Source organism: Nannospalax galili, unplaced genomic scaffold, assembly GCF_000622305.1.
Source record: "Nannospalax galili isolate Female #2095 unplaced genomic scaffold, S.galili_v1.0 scaffold1488, whole genome shotgun sequence".
NCBI classification, from domain to species: domain Eukaryota; kingdom Metazoa; phylum Chordata; class Mammalia; order Rodentia; family Spalacidae; genus Nannospalax; species Nannospalax galili.
In genome coordinates this window covers 2,252,175-2,277,475 of record NW_008358859.1, presented here as the reverse complement: position 1 = coordinate 2,277,475, position 25,301 = coordinate 2,252,175, and the positions used below count along the sequence as shown (strand labels likewise).

At 45.2% G+C, this 25,301-nt stretch overlaps 1 protein-coding gene across 10 annotated transcripts in view; it reads right to left on the bottom strand.

Annotated features, from left to right (window-relative positions):
- Window positions 1-25,301, bottom strand: part of Camta1 (calmodulin binding transcription activator 1) — a 912,046-nt gene that overhangs the window by 8,315 nt on the left and 878,430 nt on the right. For 4 of the 10 annotated variants that reach the window (XM_017795412.2, XM_029558273.1, XM_029558274.1 and 1 more), the window contains 11 exons: window positions 23,766-23,962; window positions 23,340-23,418; window positions 22,318-22,633; window positions 21,448-21,971; window positions 14,068-14,255; window positions 12,707-12,953; window positions 11,888-11,959; window positions 10,603-10,623; window positions 9,146-9,339; window positions 8,129-8,203; window positions 5,380-5,410 (listed from right to left, as the gene is read on the bottom strand). In XM_017795412.2, coding sequence (XP_017650901.1) covers window positions 5,380-5,410; window positions 8,129-8,203; window positions 9,146-9,339; window positions 10,603-10,623; window positions 11,888-11,959; window positions 12,707-12,953; window positions 14,068-14,255; window positions 21,448-21,971; window positions 22,318-22,633; window positions 23,340-23,418; window positions 23,766-23,962 — 1,944 coding nt within the window. The remainder of the gene's footprint in view (window positions 1-5,379; window positions 5,411-8,128; window positions 8,204-9,145; window positions 9,340-10,602; window positions 10,624-11,887; window positions 11,960-12,706; window positions 12,954-14,067; window positions 14,256-21,447; window positions 21,972-22,317; window positions 22,634-23,339; window positions 23,419-23,765; window positions 23,963-25,301) is intronic. The other 6 variants (XM_029558278.1, XM_029558279.1, XM_029558276.1 and 3 more) reach the window with 6 other exon arrangements.

Here is a 25,301-nt window from a genome sequence, read left to right as displayed (position 1 = left end):
GGACAACTTTCAGGAGTCACTACTCTCCCACCACCATGACTTCTGGGACTGAACTCAGGTCCTCAGGTTTGCACACAAATGCCTTCACCCACTGAGCCATCTCACTGGCCCGAAGAGGCTTCTATATATACCTAGTACTACTTCATCCTATAAATGTGTTCACATGACATGAACTGAAAAATTCAGTAGAATTGTTCCACTTTTTACAGACGTAAACCAAAACATTGACTGAACTGTTTTCATTGACCATACTTGTGCTATAAACATCCTTTTCAACAAATGTACTGGATAAGAATAGACCTGAAATTTTGAAATTGGAATCATACTTGAAAATCTGATACTTGAGGCTACTCTATCCATACAGCTTAGAATATAGGTGCCTAGTAAACTGCTGTTGGATTATATTACACAACAGCTAAGGGCTCCAGAGCTTTTATTTCTCTTAAAGAATTACAAATGCAGGCTGGGTGTCTCGGTATACATATTTAATCCCAGTACTCGGGAGACAAAAGCAGGTGGATCTCTGTGAGTTTGAGGCCAGCTTGGTCTACATAGCAAGTTTTGGGCCAGCTGGGACTACAGAATGAGATCCTGTCTCAAAAAATAAAGAATCACACATGTGAGGCTTATATATGGCTAAGAAAGAATCAAACCTAGAAACACTCGGGCTATCTTTTAAAAATTATAACTGTACTTGTTTATAAATCTCATTATATAAAAGAGGCAATTTTTTTGAGGTCATACAAAAAATACAGTAAAGAAACTAAGGCTTTTACAACTACCAGGTATTGCTTCCTCCAAGGAGAGCTACAAGGACCACATTTCTTTCTTTTTATAAAAGATTGATATTCTTTTAAATTATGTGTATTCATGTGCACGTGAATGCATGTGCCCCCCAGGAGGCTAGAAGAGGGGGTCAGAGTCCCTGGAACTGGAGTCACAGGTGGCTGTGAGCCACCTGATATGGGTTCTGGGAACCAAACTTCAGTCCTTTGCAGGAGCAGCAAGCTTGCGTTAACTGCTGAGCCATCTCTCCAGCGCTGAGGATCACATTTCTGACCTTCCTATCAGTAATTTGGAAAGTGCACCTCATATGACTAGCTATGGGAATCAGGACAGTAAGGCTCTGACCTGTGACCATTCAACTATTAAAGTTGCTGGACAATCCCAGGATTCCCCCCACCCCTACCCCCAAACACTCTAGGCTGCAAATAGTCACCATTCTGAGACACCCTGGCAGTGTGGTAGTCCCAACAAAATCAAAAATAAAAGCGGAAAGAAAGCTGCGTTGTAATGTACTGAAGTGACGTATAAGCAACAGCCCTGAAAGCCTGCGAAGCCCACAGGGTTTACGCCATCAGACGACCAATGAGAATCCATGAATAAACGAAAGAGGCTCCATGGGAAAAGCGTAGGCAAAGCCGCGTCATTACATCTACCGGGTAACGCTCAGCCAGAGAAATGCTTCATGATTCAGTGGATTTCAGCAGGCAGAGCCTCGCGGTGCTGGACGTCAAAAATACACAGGGCAGCCTGACGCTGCTTTCCAGTGAGTTACCTGTTGCTCTCAGAGCTGCAACAGCTTGTGGGGAATTTAGGAAAAGAGAGATCTTGCCATTTTCCAGAAATCTCATTTGGATTGCAAAACAAAAAAGACAGAGAGGCCCAGTAAGAATGACACAGAGCATGTTGTCTGCAGTTGAACACACACCACTGTGTTCCAAAAATATTCATTTCCTAAAAGAGGCAAGTGAGATAAAATTACTTTGGAGATTCACAACACATTCTTGATGACACATCCCGCATTTCTTTCTTACTTCTCCTTGGATACAGGGGCAACTTGGAAACTAGACCTAATGTTAGGTTTCACTACAGATGTGTGGGCATCACATTTGTTGACCCTCAGCCACTGTTTACCTTTCCCAAACAGTGTCTTTCCAGGCAGGGTTAGAGCACTGTCTCTTGGATAAGTTTATGGCAGAGCAAATGCTGAAGCATCACTTTCAGAGCCACCTTGGGCAGACACCTCACAGGGTGAGCATGGAGGGAAAGGCTGCGTGACTGGGTCGCTACTCACCAGAAAGCCTGGCAGCTTCCCGCAGAGGGGAGGGTTTGCAAACCCAGTTTCCAAATACAGAGAAAAATCTGCGGTTTGAAAACTTGTTATCGAACGTGTTATTTCTTCTTCTAATTGATTCTTTTGTTTCAGGAGGTGCACCCACCTTTATTGAACATAAGCAACAGGTCAACAATTTCTAAGAAATAGGCTATTCAAATATCATGACTGGTAATAATGACCCTCCATGACCATGTGGTTCTGAACCCTTGGTTTCAGAGGGTGTTAACTTGTATAGGGAAAGAGGGAACCTGTCTAGGAAACAGGGCGGGTGGCCTCCCTCATCTATGACAGACTTGTGCCTTTATGATACTAGTGCAAAGCCATCGTAATTCCAGAAGAGGCACTGCTGTTTTATGCATTCTCAGACAGATATGTCTCTTGAAGATAAGTCTGTTATGTGACTCAGTCACTTGCAATTTCCTTTTCATACTGAAGAACCACCTTGGTGGTTCTGATATAAAACTGAGCAACGCCCCACTAGGTACACTAAAAGTCCATGTGGAAAGCAGAACCTTCAACCTAAAACCATCTACTAATCACCTACAGGAAAACAAGAATTTCTCTGAACATCTCTGTGTATAATAAATGCTCTCCCCTAAATGGACAACTACTTTTCAGGACTTTGGCAACTCCATTTTCAGTTACTGGATAGCTGAGGAGTTCGCCCGAGGGAAGCAGAACACAAAGGAGCAGCAGGAGTGTTTGGAGCCGGTCCCTTGCCTTCCACAGGGAAGATAGAAAACACAGACAGTGGTACTTTCAGGTCACGGTGTGGCTGAGACAAGCTTATGGTGTCCTCAGTCAGCTGATGGAGAATCCTACCTTTGTGGAGGTCCTTCTGAGTCAACAACAGTGTTTCAAACTGCATCACAAAATGCAATTCTGTACGTTTTCAACGTATAAGCCTCCAACTGGTTTGCAATACTTTGTAAATTAACAAGATAAGCATGTTATCTTCTTTGACATCAAATTCCAGGATTCAGAGAATGCTCAGCTCCCAAGCAAAATTCCAACTTGGGGGCTGTGAGAGGGACATGCCACTGCAAGTCCTCTGAGGAAGACAGAGGGAGAGGAGGTCTCATGGCAACTACACACAGCCATATACAAGCCACTCCTCAGTTCAGAGCGCTGGGTAAACGGTTCCACCCCAGAAGGAACCCAAAACCCTCTCGGCTCCTCTCTCTCAAACTCCCTGCTGACTGCATGAGGCATATGGGATGTTATGAAATTCCAACTTCCCATGCATGGTCAGAGTTTGGGAGTTCATGGGGGAATGCAGCAAGCACTAGAGAAATTAAAGTAGGTGCTCTGATTGGCACTAGAAACACCTTTAGAAAATGTATTCTTGACAATGATCATTAACATACCAGAAACTAACAAGCTTCAAAGAGCGTGAGCAACCACTTCTAATAGAATGCTAGTTCCTTGCAGCAGGCTCTATTAACTGCATTTAGCATGCAAGGTACTACAACTGAGTTAAACTGAGTCCTAGAGCATGCATCTGTCTCTTGCAGATGTTTCTTTTGTAATGGAGAGAATATTTTTATGGGAAGTGGGTGAGATGAAGATTCTTGTTTTCCAAGCACAGACATCTCTGAGCCAGCTCTACGTGAGACCTAAACATTTTCAGTGAACAACTGTCTAACATCAAAGGTGGAATTAGCTGAAGTTACACCTGTCACCGCTTCTTTTTCAAGTTGTTTCTCCTACAACTACTCATTTTTGTAATTGATTTGTTGTCTATTCATGTTTTATTTTATTTATTATCTTTAATGTATATGTGTGTATCTGTGTGTATGCTATGTATGTGCAGGTGCGTGGGGGAAGCCAGGAGAAGGCTTTGGATCCCCTGGAGCTAGAGCAACAGGTGGTTGTGAGCCTCCTGATGTTGAGTGCTGGGAACCAAACTTTGCTGGTCTTAACCTCTAAGCCATCTCTCTAGCCCCCAATTCATAATTTTAAAATAGGCAAAACTTTTCTACATATAACTCATTATTCAAGAAAAACATATAAAAGCTCAATTGTCGTGCCATCAAGTTGGCACACCTTCAGTTTGAAGGGGTTGCCAGAAGTAACCTCCATGTGATACTAAATTTGTTTTCTCCTAAGTCACTATACACACACACACACACACACACACACACACACACATACACACGTATGTATATGGGGGGGGGGTTGAGATAGGGTCTCCCAGTAGCTCCAGCTGACCTGGAACTCACTATGTAGACGAGGTTAAACTCAGAGGGATCCACCTGCCTCTGTCCCCAACCCTGCACCCGAGTGCTGGGATTAAAGGTGTGTGCCACCACACCAGGCTTGAGGCACTATATTTTTAAAAGCTATCAAATTTATCTAAATTCAAGTTCAGTGCTGGTGAATTCTTTTCATAGCTTTTAGGGAAGTTTTCTGACACTAAATCTTTACTGTAACTCATGATGGGTTATAGCTGCATTTGGCAGATCCTTGCCTTTTGCATGGACCTACAAATCAGTTTTGTGTTCTAAGACCTCAGGAACACTGACAGCGTCTATTGAATACCTATTCAAAACAATGTCTTTAAAATACAAATTATTTTGGAATAGCTCTCCCCAGCTGTAATATGAATCTTAAGGTACTTTAACCCCATATTTTCATTATTAAAAATTACTATTTAAATGCCACACACCTAGCATGCCTCCTGTTTCATGATGAATGTCCTAGGTAGGTTCTGAAAGGGCAGCTTTGTATCCTGACTTGTCTCACAGCACAAGGAAAGAGAGATTTAGAAAATGAAATTATAGGAAAAGGATAACAAAAAACAGTATTGACAAAACCAGAAATTATTCTTAAAGCCTAGCACTATCTAGTGAGCCTTTTTCGCTTTAGAAATTTTGACAAAACAGAAGTTGAGAAAACTTGGTGTGGCACAGTATTTTAATCACAAAACTTCTTGCTTAATGTTTTCCTGTAACTCAGCTTCAAGCAGACAGAAGTGCCTCTGTGGAAGGCTCTCCTGCCTGGTCTGCGCATGCCCATACTGGTCTCAGGTGGTCCCTCCCTTGAACTCATGCATTTGCACATCTACTGTCTGTGACTGTCCTCCTGTTCTATAAAACAGCAGTGTTAGTAGTCAGGGTTAGTTTCTATTTTATTTTTCATTCAGAATGGATGTGGAACTTACTGGCATACCTAGGCTGCAGCCCCATGCAAGCAAGCAAAAAGCAAAATATTGAAAATGGAAGATAAGGAGAAACTGGCTAGCAGGCAGCTAAACTCACCCTTTTGTACAGCCTATGGTCCACCAGGGGGCTTTAGACAGTAAAACAACACCAGAGAGCTATTAGCACATGAGGGTCACAACAGAAATCTTATCAACAGCTTTATGTCAACCAAAAAGAATAGCAGGTGGTTTCTTTCATAGGAGAAGGAGAGTGATACAGGGACGTGAAAAGAGCAGGCAGAAAATCCCCCCCCGCCCGCTTAGTTTTAAGCCTTGGAAACCCTTGAGACCATATGACAAGACACGGGATGCCTGCAGGTCCTGAGGCCACTGTCTACCTACCTTGTTGAGAGGGTGCCATGGAGTCTTCTAGTTAATACAGACTAATGCTTCTAAGAGACAATATTACTAAATAAAACAGAGTGGCTTGCACACGTCCCAGGGAATTATGGGAGTTTAAATACAGTCCAGGATAGAGATCCAGCACTTCTTCAGGTCCTGGACAGAATATTGTTGAGTAAATATACAAGAATGGGAAGTGAATGTTGACCTTACATGGTCATGATGCAAAGGTTCCTGCAATTTTCCCTGCGCATCCTCCTAACTTCAGAACTTTAAGAGGTCAACAAAGATGAGATAGCAGACAGCTCCCACAACCCGATGCTCTCTTCACCAAGACCTCCCTGGCAGCCTCACTGTGAGGTTGGGATGGTTAAAATATAAATTCAAGAATGGCAAGATCTTCAGGAAATCCTTCTCAACTAGCTTAATGTAAGCATGGAAGGATTCCTCTGTTGCACCTATTTTAGGAAGTAGTCTTTCATGAACCTGTTTTAAGTATCTTATTCTCTCAACTCATTCACTGGAAACACAGGACAAGGCCTTGGCAAAAATAAATAATAAAAGAAAAGTAAGTATAGGATTTTAGGTAACTTTTCATTTACATTACACATTTGAACTTTAAGGGTAAGAGGAAACACGGGAAGGCACAGTATAATTTAACCCGTGTATGCGTTAGTTCATTGGAAGTGGCCTCAACAGCAACTTCAGGGTAATTTCTTGAAAATAAAATCTGCCTGTAACCAGTCTCATAGGGTCAAAGTGGCAATTCTACTCTGTGTGGTCTAAGTGTACTAGTCTCTGTGCTGAACAGTGTTTTGGGCTCTCTCATTTTGAAGGCAAAAGAAAGGGAGGAAGGGACTGTGAACGCACGAGAGTGTAAGAAAAAGGCCTAGGGAGTTCATTGTATTCATACCACATGAAGTTAACTCAGCGTGCTGCCAGGTTATAGAACCCCACTGCTGACTGTATGGCAATGGCTCAGCAGTACAGAAAGGACCAGACAGGCAGGATCAATTTCATTATGTTCATGTAGACCCTGTAGTTTTGTTTCCACTTCCTACCAGGACCTCAGTCAGGTTATTCATACTGACTGGTACCTCGTTAGCTAGCTATGAGGGGGGCTGAGGGAGACCCTACCTCATAGGAGAGAGCATCTGGGAGTGTACCCGAGTTCCCTTACCATGTTCAGGTTCGAAAACGCCCAGCTTCCTAACAATAACTCCTTAAGATCATCATTACTGTCCTTGGCGTGGCTGTGGGAGGTTCCTGCTCCAGTCACATAGACATGCCCTTGTGCTGACACACTAGGCATGTCAGTACCCAGTTAAACTCTGTCTCAAAGGCAAAGTATTTTCAATACTTGTCAACTTAGAATTTTTTTTTTTTTTTTTTTTTTTTTTTTTGGTCTTTTTTGAGACAAGGTCTCCCTGTAGCCCCAGCTGTCCTGGAACTCACTATATAGACCAGGCTGGCCTTGAACTCACAGAGATCCACCTGCCTCTGCCTCCCAAGTGCTGGGATTAAAGGCGTGCGCCACCACGCCCGGCCTAATTCAGATGGTTTTAAGAGTTAGAAAATCTAGACTGACTAGGGTGTGGTTAGGCCGGAAGGAGTGGGGCAGCTTGAGTCTTCTGCAGCTCTCAACCGCGAGGCTTCTGATACACGGAGATCAACACAACCTCAGGGAAAGTGGCCTCAGTGCAGCTACAATGGCCACTGCTACGGACTCTGGATTGTTTAGCTACAGAGTTTAGAAAGCAAGACACTTCTCACCAGCTCCCGGAAGTCTAAGAACTAGGCTTCGTGAAGAAAGCTCCCGTTTGAGGAAACAGAGCGGCTGCTCTGGCTTAGCCCAGGTGAAGATGCTGCATCCCTGGGGACCGCCAGGCCCTCAGGAGCCACTGGCCGCAGTTGAAAATGCTGCGTCCATTCAGCTACCTGTCTTCCTGCACAGTTCCTTGCAGCCATTTTCTGCTGACCAGGCTGGAATGGAAGTGCTAGCTCCTTCCCATCCAGCAGAGGGCACCAGCTACTTAGAGGAGACTCCACATTGGGTACACTAGACGGCATCGAATGGTTTGCTTTCCTTGAGCTGCCATTTGGATGGATGTTAGCACAGTAAGAGTGCAGAGTCAAGACCGTCATGCAAAGTGTCATACAGATGTTAGATTGAAGAGGAGTTTGAATGAAAAGCTAGTCCAAATAAATTACACTCACTCCCAAATCAAAACAGGAAAACACTGGTGTGAATCTCCAAGGCTGAACACACACTCTCTCAAACCATTTCCGGAGCTCCAGCCCAAGCGAATTAGTGCCTAACAAGTCCTATGATCCTGTGTGAGGTGGGGTGCCCTCCCTGATCTTTGCTGATGGTTATTAGCATTATGTAGAGCCAGTGGATGGTTAGGAAGGTCAGGGCTGTCTTGTTCTCCAGGAGTAAAATGAACAGATGAGAATTAGTGTACCTGTGACGACAGCGACGTAGAAACCTCATTATTTTTCGAGCAGCTTGGTCCTGCTTTTTGGTTAGCAAACTGCTCCTGAAAAAGTCAGAGGATTATCATCACAAGAAGGGTTCCATAAAGCTTTTGATACAAACACTGAGAACTGGTCTGGTCTGTGGTGGGAGGGGACTTTTAGTTCAAAGCACATGGTGCTGAGAATGGCCTGGGAGCTGTTGAACCCTCAAACTCACTCTGTCGCCTAGGATTTTGAACTTGATTCTTCTGCCTCCATCTCTCAGGTGTTGGGGTTACAGGCACTATCCACCACACCTGGTGTGTAAAGTCCTTTGTGCATGCTAGACCAGCACTCTAACAACTGAGCTACTGCCTTGTCCCGAGTTTTAAGGAGACACTATAAAGGACCCTCAATGAGCTTTTACAACTCCTTTTTTGTTTGTTTTTGGAAAGACAGGCTCACTGCGCAGCCCAGCCTGGCCTCTAACTCATGACTCCCATGACTCAGCCTCCAGAGAGCTGGGTTTACAGGGCTGTGGCACCATACCTGGCTCTTTTACAATTCCGCATGAGCCACTCTGTGCAAAGGCCTCTGTCATTAGCCAGACCTCGTTAATTTAGACGTTAATCTGCCTGACTCTGATGCTCTCCTTGGGCTATTTTAATCATTTCAATCTGCTGCAAGTTCTTCTCATACCCCCGGAACAACTGAGCCCTAAGTACTCTGCCCAGGTAATTGAGCAGTACTTCCACAGTTGAGAACACTGTGCACAGCGACACCTCTTTAAGTACAAACTGGTTTGTACTGCAATGGGCCAGCGACATCAAAAGTGACCCAGTGTAGGGTAGAGAAGACTCCCAATGGACAGCGGCAGAGGTAATGCTTGACAGGGCCACAACACCAGGACAAGGAGTGTGCTGAGGAGAAAGGCACGGCCAAGCCTTGGGCTGGCACAGGCTTGGTGTGCACCGTGTGGCTCTCCTGAGCAGGTCCTTCCCATGCCCCGACAGCTGGTGGCCCACCTGAGCTTCTGCTGGACGATGACGGCTGTCCGGCGGGCCGGCCGTCTCTTGCCACACTTCTTGTAACTCCGGTAGAAGTTCTGAATCAGAACTGCGGCACGCCGGCTCTGCTGGAACCTTTTCTGTTCATAGTAACTTCGGAATTTGCTCTGGATGAGGATGGCCGCCTGGGTCATCTTTTTATAAAGTGCATACTGCAGGGGAAACAGGAGGAGCAGGACAGTAACAACAGGAGCCACAACACCGTGTCCTGAGACTCTGGAGGTAGGACAAGCCCCTTCTTCCCTTTCCCATCCAGATCTCTGCTGGGGGTTAACCACATCAGGTCGACAGGAATCTCTCACCTACCTTTCCAGAATGGAAAGACCGTGGCCCAACTGCAGGCAACACAGTGCTCTGCAGTGCTTTTATCCCAAGACATCAACACACTGCCTGTCTTTAAGTACATATTTTAAGATGAGAATTGACCATTGAATTGCAACATTTTAAACCTTTTTACATCAACATCTGATTTCTAACTAATTTGTTCCATTTCACAAATTTCTGATGGAGTTACAAGGTCCCAAATATGAGGCTTATCATGAAACGCTGACACCTTTAAGCCATTTTACCCTGAGACAGATTAACACTCATCAGACCCACAAGGTGGCCATGCACGAAACCCTGGAAGGCTGCCAGAGTTGGGGCCTGGTCAGGAGCCAATATCCTCTACCTAGCCTGCTCCAGAGCTACAGAAGTGACACGGGAAAACACAGGAGCTGGGCTCCTCTCCAAAGTCTGCCTCAAGGCCCTAAAAATGGAGCTCGCCACATTTGAAAATGCCATGAATTTCTCCTGCAGAAGTGGATTTCTCATGCACAAGTGGCATGGCACCCTTGGCATAAGAAGACCATTTACCATCGTCAGGGAAAACGGTGCTCAGAAACCCTGTATATGCCTAACTGTATCCCTAGACATAGGACACAGGATGAAGGAAGGAAACTGACTTCTCAGGATGTTCAATAGGACCTTCCTGCAATAAATCTTTGGTCTCCACTGGCCTGCTTTACATTCATTTCCATTGGCCCAAAAGTCTTTTGAGGGTAAGAGCACTGTATCCTACAGAGCCTCTGTAGGTCTCGGCACTGTGGCCTGTAGACAGTCCAGTCTGTGGGGCCTCTGTGAAGCCCATCGTGGAGATGAGATACTTGCTTAGTGGTCACTAGGCTCAAAGTCATTGGCTAGGATGAAATGACCCTTGCCAAGAATCTGTCCAATTATTATTAATGTCAAAACCCACTCCACCAGAATAACCACAGGCCCCAGGGGATGGATGCGGTGTGGCTGGGTGGCCTGGCAGCGAGAGAATGTGTGTTTCATGACTGTGGCATCTTAATGACCCCTCCTCATAGCAGTGATGGGTGTGAAGTTTGGGACTCTGGTGGAATGGTTTGTGAGAGGGCTTGGTGCATCATTACCTTCAAGGCTATCCATGTCAGCTTAGGGAGAAACAGAAAATACAAGATTAATGTTAGATTACTAAATAGATGAAGTTAAAAACCAGAACCAATAAAGCTCCCGACCAAAACTAAAACCAGGCAACCTGGCTATGTTAATGCCGTCCACCTTCCAAAATATCAGCCTCACAGCTGTCACTATTTCCAAAGGTAATGCTGTCCATCTTCCTTAGTTAGAAAGCACTTACTATTACTTCTAGAAAGCAGAAAACACTTGGTAGGGTTTTTGTTTTTATTTTTTGTTTTTCTAATAAATAAATACATGTTGTCATCACAGACTTGAAACCTCAATTCTGTGGGTGATGTTATCTAGTGCTAACATAAAGCCTGTTCTCCAATCAGAGGCCAGTCCAGGTTCCGGCCATACACATCTAGGGATTGTGGTGTCAGCGTTTGCACAATAAGCCTTCAGTGTCTGGGATCATGAACTCAACTGGCTGGAGCTGGAGACCTTCCTTCCTGCCCATGGACAGAGGTGAAAGGAGAAACTTGAGAAAATGGTAGTCATACTGGAAACCGAGGCCCGTCTCAGAATACAAGAGCAGAACTCCAAATTTCTATGCAATTATCCTACATCTTAGCATTGCCTATTCCTTAAGTAAAAATGTAAAACCCTAAATCCCAAGGAAATAAAATTGTAAACTCTTTCTAGAACTGGCAGGAATAGTATTTCTTTTCTACAGGGTCTTACTAAAAGTTCAGGGTGGCTCTGAACTTGTAATCCTCCTGTTTCAGTCTCTGGATGCTGGGATTAGAGGCCTGTGCCACCGTACCCAGTAACAGGATTGAATTTTAACAAGTATCTAGTCAAAACTCAGTAAGGGAATTTTCAATATTCTATAACTACTGTGATATTTGTAGTCTAATATTTGCTTAATTTTTCTGAGATTCAGCTTCCTCCTCTGTAAAATGGAAATATTTGTTTACTCAGAATAGCTCTGAGCAGGTAGCACAGTGCCAGGAAGACCCAGGACACCTCGCCCCTCTGCACTTAGGCTACCCTGAAGAGTGCCCATCATCTTTGTGGAGGAGGCCCAGGGTATTATTCTTGCCCCTGCTAACTAAAGCTCATTTGCAAATGGCTTTGTCTCCTTTACCTCTGCTTTTTAATCAAGGCAGTTCAAATCAGGACTCTGCTAACAGGAACTGGATGTAGTGTTCTTTAGCCAAATTGCAGCCAGAGTCACCCATGGTCTGGGCTGCTGGGCAAGTGCCTTTTCCTTTTATGACACAGAACTGAGGTTACCTGTTTGTATTTTCTGTAACAACGCTGAATGACGGCGGCAGCCACCTCCTGCTGTTCCCGCAAAGGTCGGCCCTTCAGGGTAAAGTGGGGGTAGGGGATGAGTAATGACAGACAGAACGTCAGGCCTGTCAAAGTGCTTAAAACTTAACAGAACCATTACTAGGTAACACAACTTTCACGGAACTAAAATCCCAGGCTTACCCAGATGCATTCAGAATGATAAATTAAATGAAGAAAAATGAATTTACAGAATAAATAAACTATTTTTGTTTTTCAAACTAAGCCATGTTTGGATGTTAGGAGGCCTAAAAATACTCATTTTACAAGTTTTTAATGAATTAGGTATTGCAATCTTTGTCTTACAAGAAGATTCCAACTGTCATTTCTAAGATAATCCAATCATTTTACTTTTTTTTACATTTCTGGGAGGAGTGGTCAGGTTCTTTTAAAAATGTGTGGAGGCTTCCCTAGAGAGTTCCCAGAGTTCCCAAGCTGCCTAAAGTAGGTCCCCAGATCCTGCTTTCAACAGTAAATTCCTTGTGGCTGAGGGGCCAACTTTGGGTGTTAGTAAAATATTTATCACTATGGAAACTAAGGTGAAATGATAACGGCCCCACTACCACCTGGTTTTATTTTATTAGAGCTCCTGAAAGTTAATATGATGATAATACAATAGAGGACATAACATCCTCCAATGAAAACCCTACACAACATAGGACAAATGAGCTGGCACATGCCTTATCTGGACTGACCCGGGCTTATAGCTCCCCTCCCTGACCTCATTGAGAATATCTAGATAGCAGGATGCTCCTATTTTACCTTGTATTTCCGGAAAGCTGTCTGGACAAGCCTGGCAGCTTCATAGAGCTCTCTCTGCTCGTGGTCAGAGAGAGTGAGCTGAGCAAACTCGTTCTCCACCTTCTCACTGGTGGAGGCGCTCAGGAATTCTGACCAGTCTGCCGCTGAGGGAAGATTGGGTTTCTCGAAAGCCATTTCACTGACGGGAGAGCCTACGGGGCTCAGGCTGGTATTAGAAGATGGGGTTAGAGGCTCAGTATAAGCGCTTCTGAAACAAGAGAAGAAGTGACAAGATGGTCACAAGCTGACCCGCACAGTCCTGAAGCCGCTGTGGGCATGCAAGATGCCTTCATTCTTTTTAAAAAAATTTTTTTTGGATTTAATAATTACATATATTTTGATCATATTGAGACCCTCTCCCCTATGTATATCCCTCCTTAATACCCCCTACTTGATTTCATGCAGCAAACACACATACACACACACGCCTCGAGTCAAATTTGTGGCCCCAGTTACCCTTCAATGTAGGTCCATTAACTGTTCTCTCTCTCCTCTCTCTCCCTCTCCCTCCTCCCCCTCCCCCTCCCTCTCCCCCTCCCTCCCAAGTTTGTGTCCCCAAACATCCTTTGATGTGAATCCATCCACTGGAGCCGGGTTGACCTATCTAGGGTTGTCATATCCTTAAGGAAAACTGACTCTCCCCCTCCCAGCAGCTATCGGTTGCCAGTAGCTCCTCAGCTAAGGTCGGGCTTCTTCCCCACCTCCCCACTTCGAGGCTGGGATTCTGTCTGGCTTCAGCTTATGTGGGTCTGTGTGCGCTGTCACCAGTGCTGTGAGTTCCTACGAGTGACTTCCCAGCTGTCTGGAAAACTGTTTCCTTGTGGTCAGCCACCACCTCTGGATCTTAACATCTTTCTGCTCCTTCCACACCAGTCCCTGAGCCTCAGGAGTCAGAGGTTTGACACAGGTGTCCTGCTCAGGGAGAGGCACTCAGAATCCCTTTGTTCTGTTGGCAAGTTGCTGAACATAGTACTTTGGTCGTACTTCAGTTAAATTCCTACTGAACATCTATTATGAATTTAGCCCTGTGCTAAATACTAAACCCACTAAGGATACTACCCTGCCTCTAGGAAACTTCAGTAGGACCCCATTATAAGATGGTATTTTATATACACTGATGTAGGAAAAACATCCCAAAGAGGTGAGGACAGAGCCAGGCTTTGCAAATAGCAAAGGAATGCATTCTAATGCTGTCTTCCTTCCTTGGGACTCTCTCTTCGTACAGACTCATCCAGTACACTTGACCTTCCTGCCTCCAGATAAATCCAGGAGTCTATCTTAGGAAGACACCCCCTGCCCCACTGACCCAGAATCTTCCCCACCTGATCTGGGTAGCACTGGGTAGACGGTCTGCATCAGCGAGGTAACTGGCCAACCAGTTCATGGTACTGCTAACCACAGCAGGATCTGTCCTGTCCAAGGCCGTGGATTCCATGGGCACAAAGTTCTCCTGCTTGATTCGATCGGGTGTGGCCTCGATGATGTGTTCTGCCAAGGTCATCATGTTTACCTAGAACCAGAAGTCCAGAGTGCCCAGCTCAGAAAGAACCTTGGATAGAATGTTGCCGGGGCAGGGAAGGGGGAGACTGAAGGTTTACACCTCAATCCCACGCACTCAAAGAGCATTTAAGGTCTGTTGTTTTTTTTAAAAAAAATTATGTATATGAGGGGGTTGGAAATCTGTGCATGTAAGTGCAGGTGCCTGTGGAGGCCAGAGTCATCAGAACCTCCTGGACCTGGAGTTATAGGTGGTTATGAGCCTCCGGAAGTAGGTACTGTGAGGTGAACTCAGGTCCTGTGGAAGAGGAGTATGTGCTCTTAACCACTCAGCTGTCTGTGTAGCCTAGCTCAAACAGCATTTTAAGGTTATTATGTGATTCATCCTGAGACCTGATTATCTCCAAATTGCCAACTCTCAGCAGCACAACCATCCAAGCTAGGGCCTCATATCTGGGCGGTTAATAAATAAAATATTAAAAAAACATTTTGCAGGGCTGGAGAGATGGCTCAGTGAACAGCACTGGCTGCTATTGCAGAGGATCCGAGTTCAGTTCCCAGCACCCACATGGTGGCTAACAACTTCCTGAAACTCCAGTTCCAGGGGATCCAATACCCTCTTCTGACCTTTACAGACATCACATTCACATAGTACACTTACAAACATGCATACAAAACATTCATACATATAAAATAACACTAAATTAAAAAATTGCATGTATTTATGTGTGTTTGGATGTGTGTGTGCATGTGTGGAGGTCAAAGGACAACTTGTACGAGTTGATCATTTCCTTCCATCATGTGGTTCCGGGAACAGAACTCAGGTTGTCAGGCTTGGCAGCAAGTACCTTCATCTGCTGAGTCATCTTGTTGGCCCTAAGATGTCAATCATTTTTTGAAAAATATATTTATTTTTAATCCAGATTTGGTGGTACCTTTAATCCTAGGACTCAGGAGGCTGAGGCAGGCGGTTCTCTGTGGGCCAGCCTGGTCTACATAGCAAGTTTCAGGCCAGCTGGCGCTACAGGGAGACTGTGTCTCAAAAAAAAAAAAAAATCAATGAAACAAAACAGATTTATTTTTATTTTTAATTAGGTGTATATGTCTGGGGTGGGTTATATGTGCATGTGAGTGTAGGTACTGTGGAATCCAGAATAGAATCTTGGATCCTTTTGCGCTGGAGTTACAGGTGGTTATGAGTGGCCCAGCATGGGTTCAGAGAACTGAACTTGGGTCCTCTGTGGGAGCAGTACTCACTCTTAACCACTGAGCCATCTCTCCAGCCCCCAAGATACAATCTTACTGTGAAACTACTGATGGCCTCATAAGTATTCAACCTCTTCCCATGTTCCTAATCTGGGGAACTCAAGTCCCAGAGGCAGCAGTAAAACACTGCACCCCAGGGGTCATATCAGGACTGCTTAGGTTAGTTATACTTATCTTCTTCAGGACCTCCCACCTTCCCTTGTACTTGGGGGTCAGTTTATGAGCCCCTTCTGGGCAGTGGGACCACACAGAGGGAGACCCTGGGCAGAGCCTCTGCTCGCTTGATACTAAGGCATCAGCGTACCTGGCACATCCCCTTCCTCTCTTCTTCCTGCCTCGACCACAGACAACCCTGGGTAGCTATCACCACAAAGCATGCGTTATGTTGCTACATGCATGAAGAAAGCCACAAAGGACTGAAATGTGGCAAAATAAAAAACTATCCGGGACCCTGAACATCACTGAGCAACTGGGCTTTTAGGCTTCCTGTCATGTGGGAAAACAAAACAAAGAAAACCTTTTCAAAATGAGAGCAATGCAGTCAGAATGCATCCTAACAGATTTAACTAGGAATCCTTAAAGCTAATCTTGATAAACACCCTATTCTAAAATCAGGGTTTAGGGACCTGGGGAGAGGACTCGGTCTGTAGAGTGCTTGTCATGTAAGTATGAGGATATGAATTCAATCCCTAATACCCAGGTAGACAAGCCAAGCACGGCAGCACACGCCTATAATCTCAGCACTGTAGAGGCAGAGACAGGAGCATTCCTAGGGCTGACTGGCCAGTCACTATTCAAATAGGTGAGCTCCAAGTCTAGCCTCAAAAGATAAGGTGGAGAAGTGACTAAGGAAAACAACCAACATCAACCTCTGGCCTCCGTGCACACGTGGCACATGTGTACATACACACATACAAAAAATGAGGATTAGAGACATAGTCTCATTTTTAAAAATTCTTTGCACACTTAAAGGAATCAAAATACAGCAGTTGAGGTTTTCAACAGATATTTCTGCCTCAGTGAACTGAGAATGTTCTGAAATAAGTTTCATTCACAAAGAGTCAAAATGCTGATCTTGCAGCATAAATGCACCTCAGAAACATTGCTGTGCTTTTAAAAAAAAGATTTTATTTTAATATGTGTGTGTGTGTCCGTGTGTGTGTGCGTGTCCGTGTGTGCAGGTGCCTGTGGAAGTCAGAGGTCTCAGGTGCCCTGGAGTTGGAGTTACAGGTGGTCTACCAAATGTGGACCACCGAACTTGGGTCCTCTACAAGTAGTACCTGCTCTCAACTGCTGAGTCACCTCTCCAGCCCCTATGGTTTGAATCTGAACTGTCCCCTGCAAGCTCAGGTTTTGAACACTGCCCCTTAGTATATGGAGTGATTGGGGAGGCTGTTGGACTTTTGTAGGAGTTGGGGCCCTGCTGGATGCAAGGTTGGGACGGCTTGTGTTGTCAACCTGACAGACCTGGAATCACCGGGAATCTGGGTGTCTGTGAGGATTATCTTGATTACATTAACTGACATGAGAAGTCCCATCCTGACTGTGGAGCAGGACCTGGGCTTGGGGGAGCTGGGCTGGGGATCCTGGACTGTATGAAATGGAGAAAGCACTGAGAGAGTGTTCACTGCTCCATTTCCTTACTGTGGACTCAACGTGACCAGCTGCTTCAGCTCCTGGTGCGTTGACTTCTGCACCATGATGGACTATCTTGAACTATGAGCTAAAATAAACCTTTCCTTCCTGAAGTGGCTTTTGTCAGAGTATTTTATCACAGCGACAGGAAAAAAAATCCAAGATACAGGTCATTTCCCAGCAGGCCTTTGAAGGTAGGGCTGAGCCCCCGGTTTCTAGGCCCACTCCGCCTCCTGGTCGACCTTGAAACCCTCTCACTTCCATAAACTCTGCCCTTTAGTGGTTTCTGTCAGGTATTTTAGTCACAGTGAGACAAAAAGTAACTATTACACTGAAAGACACCACATCCCAGTTAAGGTGAAACTGAAAAGGAGCAAAAATCTCAGGGGATCAAATGGGATCTGGGGTGGGTGGAGCAGAGACTGACTGCAAACAGATCGCAGAGCTTGTGGGGGAGGCAGATGTCTTCTAAGACCACTGTGACTACAGTACAGTTATGTAAAACAGGACGAAACTGGATCAAACTGGATGAAAATCAGACCTCCATGGAGCTATTTAAAATGTTGATCTTGGATAATTTTTCAAATTTTCATCAAAGAGCAAGAATCAGCTCTTACAGTAGAAATAAAAGGAGGAAATGAAAGAAACGTGTAGCTTTCTTTACTGGCCCCCTTGAGTCATAACTCAAACAGGAGGAAGACCTGCCTTTATTCTGTAACAATAACTGATTGGTTTGTTGTTTTTTTTTTTTTTTTTTTTTTTTTTCCCCTTTCGTGGTTATTGGCTGGGTTCCTGCTATTTCCCAGGCTGGTCTCCAACTCATAAAAATCAGCAGGAATTCTTGCCTCAGTTTCCCAAGTAGTTAGGATGACAGGTATGCACCACCACATCTGGCTTACTAATGTATTAGAACAAAGTGGAATTTCTGAAGCCTGAAGGTTATCTCTTTGTAGCCATTGCCCCAAATCCTTTCCTTTTTTTAAGGTAGACTCTTACTGATCCGGAGCTCACTGATTCAGCCAGACTGGTTTGCCAGTGATCCCAGGGATCCTCCTGTCTCTGCCTCCACAGAGCTGGGGTTACAGAAGTGTCACCATGTTTGACATTTAGAAAAGTATTTATTTATTTATTAATTAATTAATTTATTTATTTATGAGTGGTTTTGCCTGCATGCACCTATGTGCAATGCCCATGGTAACCAGAAGAGGGCATCAGATCCCCCTGGAACTGGAGTTGCACATGGTTGTTAGCTACCATGTGGGTGTTGGGAACTGACCCAGGTCCTCTGCAAGCTTAACCGCTGAGCTATCTCTCCAGGCCCCCGTGCTTGCCATTTTTACGAGGGTTCTGAGGGTTTCGCTCATGGTCTCCACAGCAAGCCCTCTGCTGACTGGGCTGCCCCAGCCCAGCCTCACTCAGCCCTTCATGATCCTTCTATCTTTTCCCTTCAGCTGTCTCTTACAAGAAGCACATACTTTACATTTTAAACCAAATCTAGGTATCTGACTTTTATTTTTTGGAAATTTATTTTATTATTTTTAAATTATGGGGGGGGTGTTGTGCATATGTGTGCAGGCACATAGAGGACGGAGGAGGGTGTCAGATCCCCTGGAGCTACAGGCAGTTGTGAGTCACCCAAGGTGAGTGCTAGGAACAGAACTCAGATCCTCTGGAAGAGCAACAAGTGCTCTTAACTGCTGAGCCTTATCTCCAGCCACAGAATCTTAGTACAACAGAATTATCACTTACCATAAGGTGCACATGTCACATTTGAAAAAATCAATATCATATTCCAATCTGTTTGTTATTATTGTTGTTTTTCCTTCCTTATCATCCTTGAACTTTTCCCAAAAGGGCCACATTTTCTTTTTCTGTAATGCCTTGGAAATTCTTCAGCATATGTTTAGAATACCTCTGAACAAACACGTTTTATCCTGCACTTTTCTACCCATATCATGAGTGAAACAAAATTTATGATCCCCTCTGAGCAAGAGAGCTGTGTAACACACTTTGGCTGTCTTTACTTCCTTACGACCCTGATTTTCTTAAAGTAATCTAGATTTTCAGTTTTAGATTAGGTATTATTATTCTTCCATTTAAAGAGTCTTTCTGGAACTGGAGAGATGGCTCGGCGGTTATGAACACTGGCTGCTCTTGCAGAGGACCTGGGTTCAAATCCCAGCACCCATATGGTGACTAATGACTGTCCATAACTCCAGTTCTAGGCGATCCAATGCCTTCTTCTGACCTCTGCAGGCACTGCACGACACGGGTGTACTTAACATACATGCAGGCAATACACTCATACACATAAAATTAATAGTGTGAAAAAATACTCTTTTAATGGATGGTATCTTGTCACAGCTGTGTGCTCCTCATTCAGCAAAACATAGTGTCAGCTCTGACATCTGGAATTTGTTCATTGTCAACAGGACGGGATCCAGAATCGCCACAGAAACACACTTGGGTGTGTCTCTGAGAGTTTTCAGAAAGGTTCAGCAGACAGAGGAGACCCACTCTGAATGTGGGCAGCACCACTGCATCAACTGGAGTCCAAAGCGAGCTGAGCACCAGCGTTCATCTCCCTCTGCTCCCTGACTGCAGATGCAACGTGGCCCTCTGCCTGAGGCTCCTGCTGCCTGTGCCTCCCCAGCCCCAACGCTGTGCATCTCAAACCACAAGGCCAACCAATCTTCCTTTCTTAAGTTGATTTGTCAGGTGTTTTGTCATTACGGCAACTAGGAAAGTCACTAATACAGGTTCCATCAGGAACCAGGGGTGTGGCCAGGTGGAGTCTAGCCAGCCACCTGTGTGTAAACAGAGGGTTTTTAAATAATATTTTATTTATTATTTTTAATTTATGTGTATGTGTATTGCCTTCATGTATGTAAGTGCACCCATGTTGTGCAATGCCCGTGGGAGGTCAGAAGAGGGTGTCGGATCCCCTGGAACTGGGGTTTACAGATGGTTGTTAGCCACCATGTGGGTGCTAGGAATTAAACCTGGGTTTTCCGCAAGGGCAGCCAGCACTTTTAACCACACAGCCACCTCTCGAGCCCTGTAAACAGTTTTATCAGAATGCAGTCAAATCAATCCTTTAATATTAACTAAGGCTGCTTTGGTGCATAGGGCAGATTAACAGGTGCAATCAAGTCTGCATGACCAACAAAGCCCAAATTTATTCACTATCTGGCTCTTAACAAGAAAAAAAAATCCTAGCCATTTGTCTAAAACATTATTTGACTTAGGCTGGACATGGTAGGGCATACCTATAATCCCAGCTACTTGGGAGCCTGAGACAGGAGGACTGTAAATTCGAGGTCAGCCTGGGCAACTTAATGAGACCATGTCTCAAAGTAAAATTTAATAAAGGGCTGAGGATTGTGCTCAGTGGTAGAGCATTCACATAACTTGAGAAGCCAAAACAAAATTTTTGATTTAACTTGGCAGGCAGCCCACTGACTACATGGTAGATCTGTAGTGGGGGGGGGTCTCCCAACCACTAGAAATGGGGGCACACTGTATGGCATTTCTCGGAATAGCAGAGAGGAGGCAGGCCTGCTCCCTGGGATACGGGGTCCTGCCCAAGGCCCTCCCATCCCGTGTCACCCTTCAGGCTTGGGCGCCCTGCAGAATTCCCAGCGGGAAACTTTCTACTTTTTGTATTTGTCTTGGGTTGCATCAACAGGATGTTGGAAAGAGAGGAAGTCCTTCCCATGTTCCCAGGTTGCCCCTTTCGACTGTGATTTGAATCGATGGAATTTGTCTAATAGCTTGACGTCACATTTAGTTTCTAACAAGTTTCATGCCCTAGAAAGACTGTGTTTTCTGCATTTATTACGAGGGCAGAAAATTATTAACTTTAGATATATTTCACTGCATGCCATAAGAGCCTCATACCATAGATGCCATTCAAAATGGCTGGGCTAAGGAAGTGTCAGTCAAAGTCACTTAGATAATCCAAATCCACAGACCTCCTTGCTATATACCTTTAGGGCCTTGACTCTTTTGTAACCAGAACTTAAAACAGTGAAGCTGTCATACAAGGAGGAAGCAGATTTATTAGAGGGTCACAGGTTCTGAAAGGCCTGGTGCCCAGAGGGAAGGCTTTGCTGAGCCCAGGGTCCCTGCCTTCAGCCCTAGTCACAACAGGAAAATGTGGTTCAAAGAAAGAAGATATTCAACCTTCTCATGAGCATGACCAGACTTCTAATCCCCCGTTTGGAGGGGATTACATGACTGTTAGAAGTAAACCATACAATTCACAGCCACTGTGGGGTTCCAGCCTACCTGATCAGTCTTACCTGAATGTCATCCATGGGCTGGGAGCATTCCTCATTCTCGGCACTATTTCGGTAGGCCCCCATCTCTGTATTCACCACCTCTCTGTTAGCCATCATCAGGACACTCATAGGCTCCCGCGGACGCACCTGTGAGGGAGCCGCGTCCTTTCCTACACTGGTCCCCTTCGGATTTCCAGTCACCTGTACTGTAGACACACCAATGTAAAGATCTTTGGAATTCCACTTTACTACAGGCTGAGATCCAGAGGCTTGGAATGCTGCAGTCTCTGGAGTGGGAGGGGAGGTTTCCCGGCTGTAGTCCCTCACTCCTTCACTGGGGCTGATTGTCTCAGGGACAGACTGCTTAGAACTAGGGCTGTGCTTCCTGATATTTGGCTGTTCCAGACTCAGTGCAGTGGGAAGCAGCTTCTCCTGCCTTGCCTGGAAGTACTCAGGGTTCAATTTATGCTTTTTGGGAGCCGGATAATCTTTGTGGCTCTCACTGCTGTAGTAATTAGAGGGTTCAGACCGAGGTCTTCTCAGCTCTGAAAAGTACAGTAGAAAGGACAGTCAGGACAGGCTTTTAAGTAGGAATCCTCAAGAATTAACACTTTATGCCTGGGAGATAAAAAGTGCAAAGCTGGAACTCAAGACGTGTTCCTAAGGCGTAAATGGTCCCCAGCAGCATATATAGTATTCAGATTATCTTTTTTCTACTTTCCATACCGGGATGGGGCACTAGCCACTTTTAAAGGACAATCAGAAACATTAAAGTAACCCCCCGCCAAGCCTTAAACGTATGTGAATGTCCTATGGGTTTTTCTGAGGGAATCGCACAAAGCAAATGGGGGAGCTGACAAGTTCTGAGATGCAACCTTTGTGCACATGTACCTGGATTGGTGCTTGCGATGACGGTGACTCCTTTGGGTATTTCTGGAGAGCTCATGGCCTCTCTGTGCCACTGGGCCATCCAGCTGTCTGTGCTTGGATCTTCACTTGGGGGACAGTGGATCCTGGAAGTCTGTCCCAACTGGGCCTGCTCGTCTCTCTGCAGGTGCTCCAGACACTCCGCTAATTTCACATGACCCCTTGACCTGGCAATTCCCAAAGGCAGCCTTCCCAGAGAGTCTGGGATGGAGATAGCCCGACGGTCCCACTTGTACAGGACAACAGCAGCTTCCAAGTGCCCTAGAGCACAGGCCCACATCTGAAAGACAGGAAGGCAGAGCCAGTGTCCTCAATGGGAGCCGCTAGCAGCTGATACAAGGTCCTCCTGGCAAGGTCAGTGGGGGCTGTTAGATAGACACTACCATTACAATATCTCTGAAAAATGCCTAGAGCTAATGAGGGGTAACAGTAGGTGTGTTTGACACTCAAGAGTTCATAAATTCACTTTTAATATGTCAACTTGTTAGGCTGGAGAGATAGCCCAGAGATTAGGAGCATTTGCTGTTCTTGAAGAGGACCTGGGTTCAGGTCCCAGCACTCACAGGGTAGTTCACAACCATTTATAACTCCAGTTCCAGGGTATCTGATGCCCTCTTCTGGCCTCCTTGGGCACTGCACACACGTGAGGCATTGTATGTACATGCAGGCAAAACACTCATATATATAAAAATAAAAAGTAGATAAACTTCATTAAAAATAAATAAATGTGCTGCAACTCATCTTTTCCTGTGCCTCAGAAAGGGTCTCATAGCCCAGGCTGGCCTTGAACTCACTGTGTAGCTGAGGACAACTTTGAACTTGATCCTTCTACCTGCACCTCCTGAATGCTGGGATTAGAGGTGTGTGCTACCACACCCAGTTCTGCAACTCACCTTTTAAGTAACACTTTCAGATCCCCTGGGGATCTGGAATCCCTTTGCCAGTCTGAAAAGAGGGTTAGTGGCATAAACAAGTCTGTTCCTTACCAGAGGAGTACAGGAGAAGTGGTCCACATTCAGGGGGTCAACTTCCAGTTCCAAATCAATGCTGTCCGCATGCTTTGTGCTGCAAGAATAGCACGAGGTTACCCCACATCAACCCATGTAAAAAGAAGTGTGAGGAAAACACCAAACCCATAAACAATGAAACCAAACTGGGCACCTGGCCTCCCTGAGGTGGAGACAAAGGATTCTGGACCTCAAAGGTCATTTGGAGTATCTGACAATTAGTATCTCACTCAGTATTCCCAGGGCAGGGGACCACACGAATCTCTTGCAAACTGTCCTGGGGCAAAGCCCTCAGTTCACAAGCTTATGAAGCAGAGTGAAGAAGCAGATTCCTCTCCCCTTGCAGAAGTACTCAGGAAGCTGGCCGTTAAGGACTAGAGACGGGTCCTTTGCACACAGACTTACCGCCATTTGATAAGGGTCTGGATCAGGGTGGCATAGCCCTGGGCAGCAGCCAAGTGTAGGAGGGTCATTCCACGGAAAGTCTTCGAATGGATCAAATGCTTGGATTTGGCCCAGCAGGCACGGCTCATCATCTTCTCACAGACAACAACCACTCGACTCTCGAAGCAGCTCCCCAGGGTTCCAGCACCAGACGCACACTAGCAGAGAAGGTACATGTTATGATCCAGGGGCCACAAGCTGTCCACAGGTCCATGTTTTGATGTTGGGGGAAAGAGACGCTTCATGACTGGCAACTCAGTGGAAAAACACATAACAATGAAAACAAAGAAACATTAAGAAATAGAGAAAGGAGGCTGGAGAGATGCTCGGCAGTTAAGAGAACTGGCTGTTCTTGCAGAGGACCTGGGTTCAGTTCCAGCACCCACATGGTGGCTTACAACCATCTGTAACTCCAGTTCCAGGGGACCTAGCAACCTCTTCTGGTCTCTGTGGGCATGGCACACATGTGGAATACTTTACATGCAGGTAAAACACTCAAAACACATAAAATAAAATTTAAATTAAAAAAAGAAAAAGAAAGAAATCAAGGGACCAGTGAGATGGCTCAGTGGGAGAGGCAGCTGCTGCCAAGCCTCACAACCTGGGTTTGGTCCCTGGAGCCCACATGGTAGAAGGAGAGAACTGCTCCTCTGCAAGTTGCCCTGTGGCCTTCCCAGGCGGGATGCACACACAATTTTGTTTAATGCACTGTTAGATCTGAGAAGAAACAGAAGAATGGGCTATTCTCAGCTCAGCGGTGCTTCTGCGTGGTTGAGATCATAGGTAATGTGCTGTAGTTATGCCAATGCCACAGTCTGTTACAGACGACTGCATGAGATGCTGATGTGTCTTGGGGGAAGGTGTGTCAATTTTCTAGCCTCCCTGGGGAAGCAAACAGCACAGCAATAAAGCCTTGTTTGGATCTGGGTTACCTGGATATTTGACATCCTTGCCTCTTCTGAAAGCAAGCTAGTCACTTTGATGTGTTTTCTCCCTAAAGAGAGGCTTAAAAGTCTCCAGTAACAGTTTTCACTTTTTTACAAAGTGAAAGGGAAACTAGGAAAAGTACGAGAGATCTGGACATCAGTAACCCCAGGGGCCCATAAGAAAGAGAAATTCACAATTTCAACCACATGACTTTCTTCCTATGATCCAGCAATGGAAGAAAAATCAAATCGAAGTTGGACCAGGCGAGGTGGTACAGGCCCTTAATCCCAGCACTCAGGGTGCAGAGGCCAGCCTGGTCTACATAAAGAGTTCTAAGCCAGCCAGGGATAGATACATAGTGAGCTCAAACAAACAAAACAAAACAAGAAAAAACCCAATCAAAGTTAGTAACCTCAGTAACCTGAGTCTCTGTGACAGTAGTTTTATGTCCAACACTCTTTCGGATAAGTGGCACTTATAGCCTAATTCACATCTCTGGTATTACTGGAAAAGTTTTTTTTTTTTTTTTGGTACTAAATACCATATAATCAAATTACTGCAGAAATACCA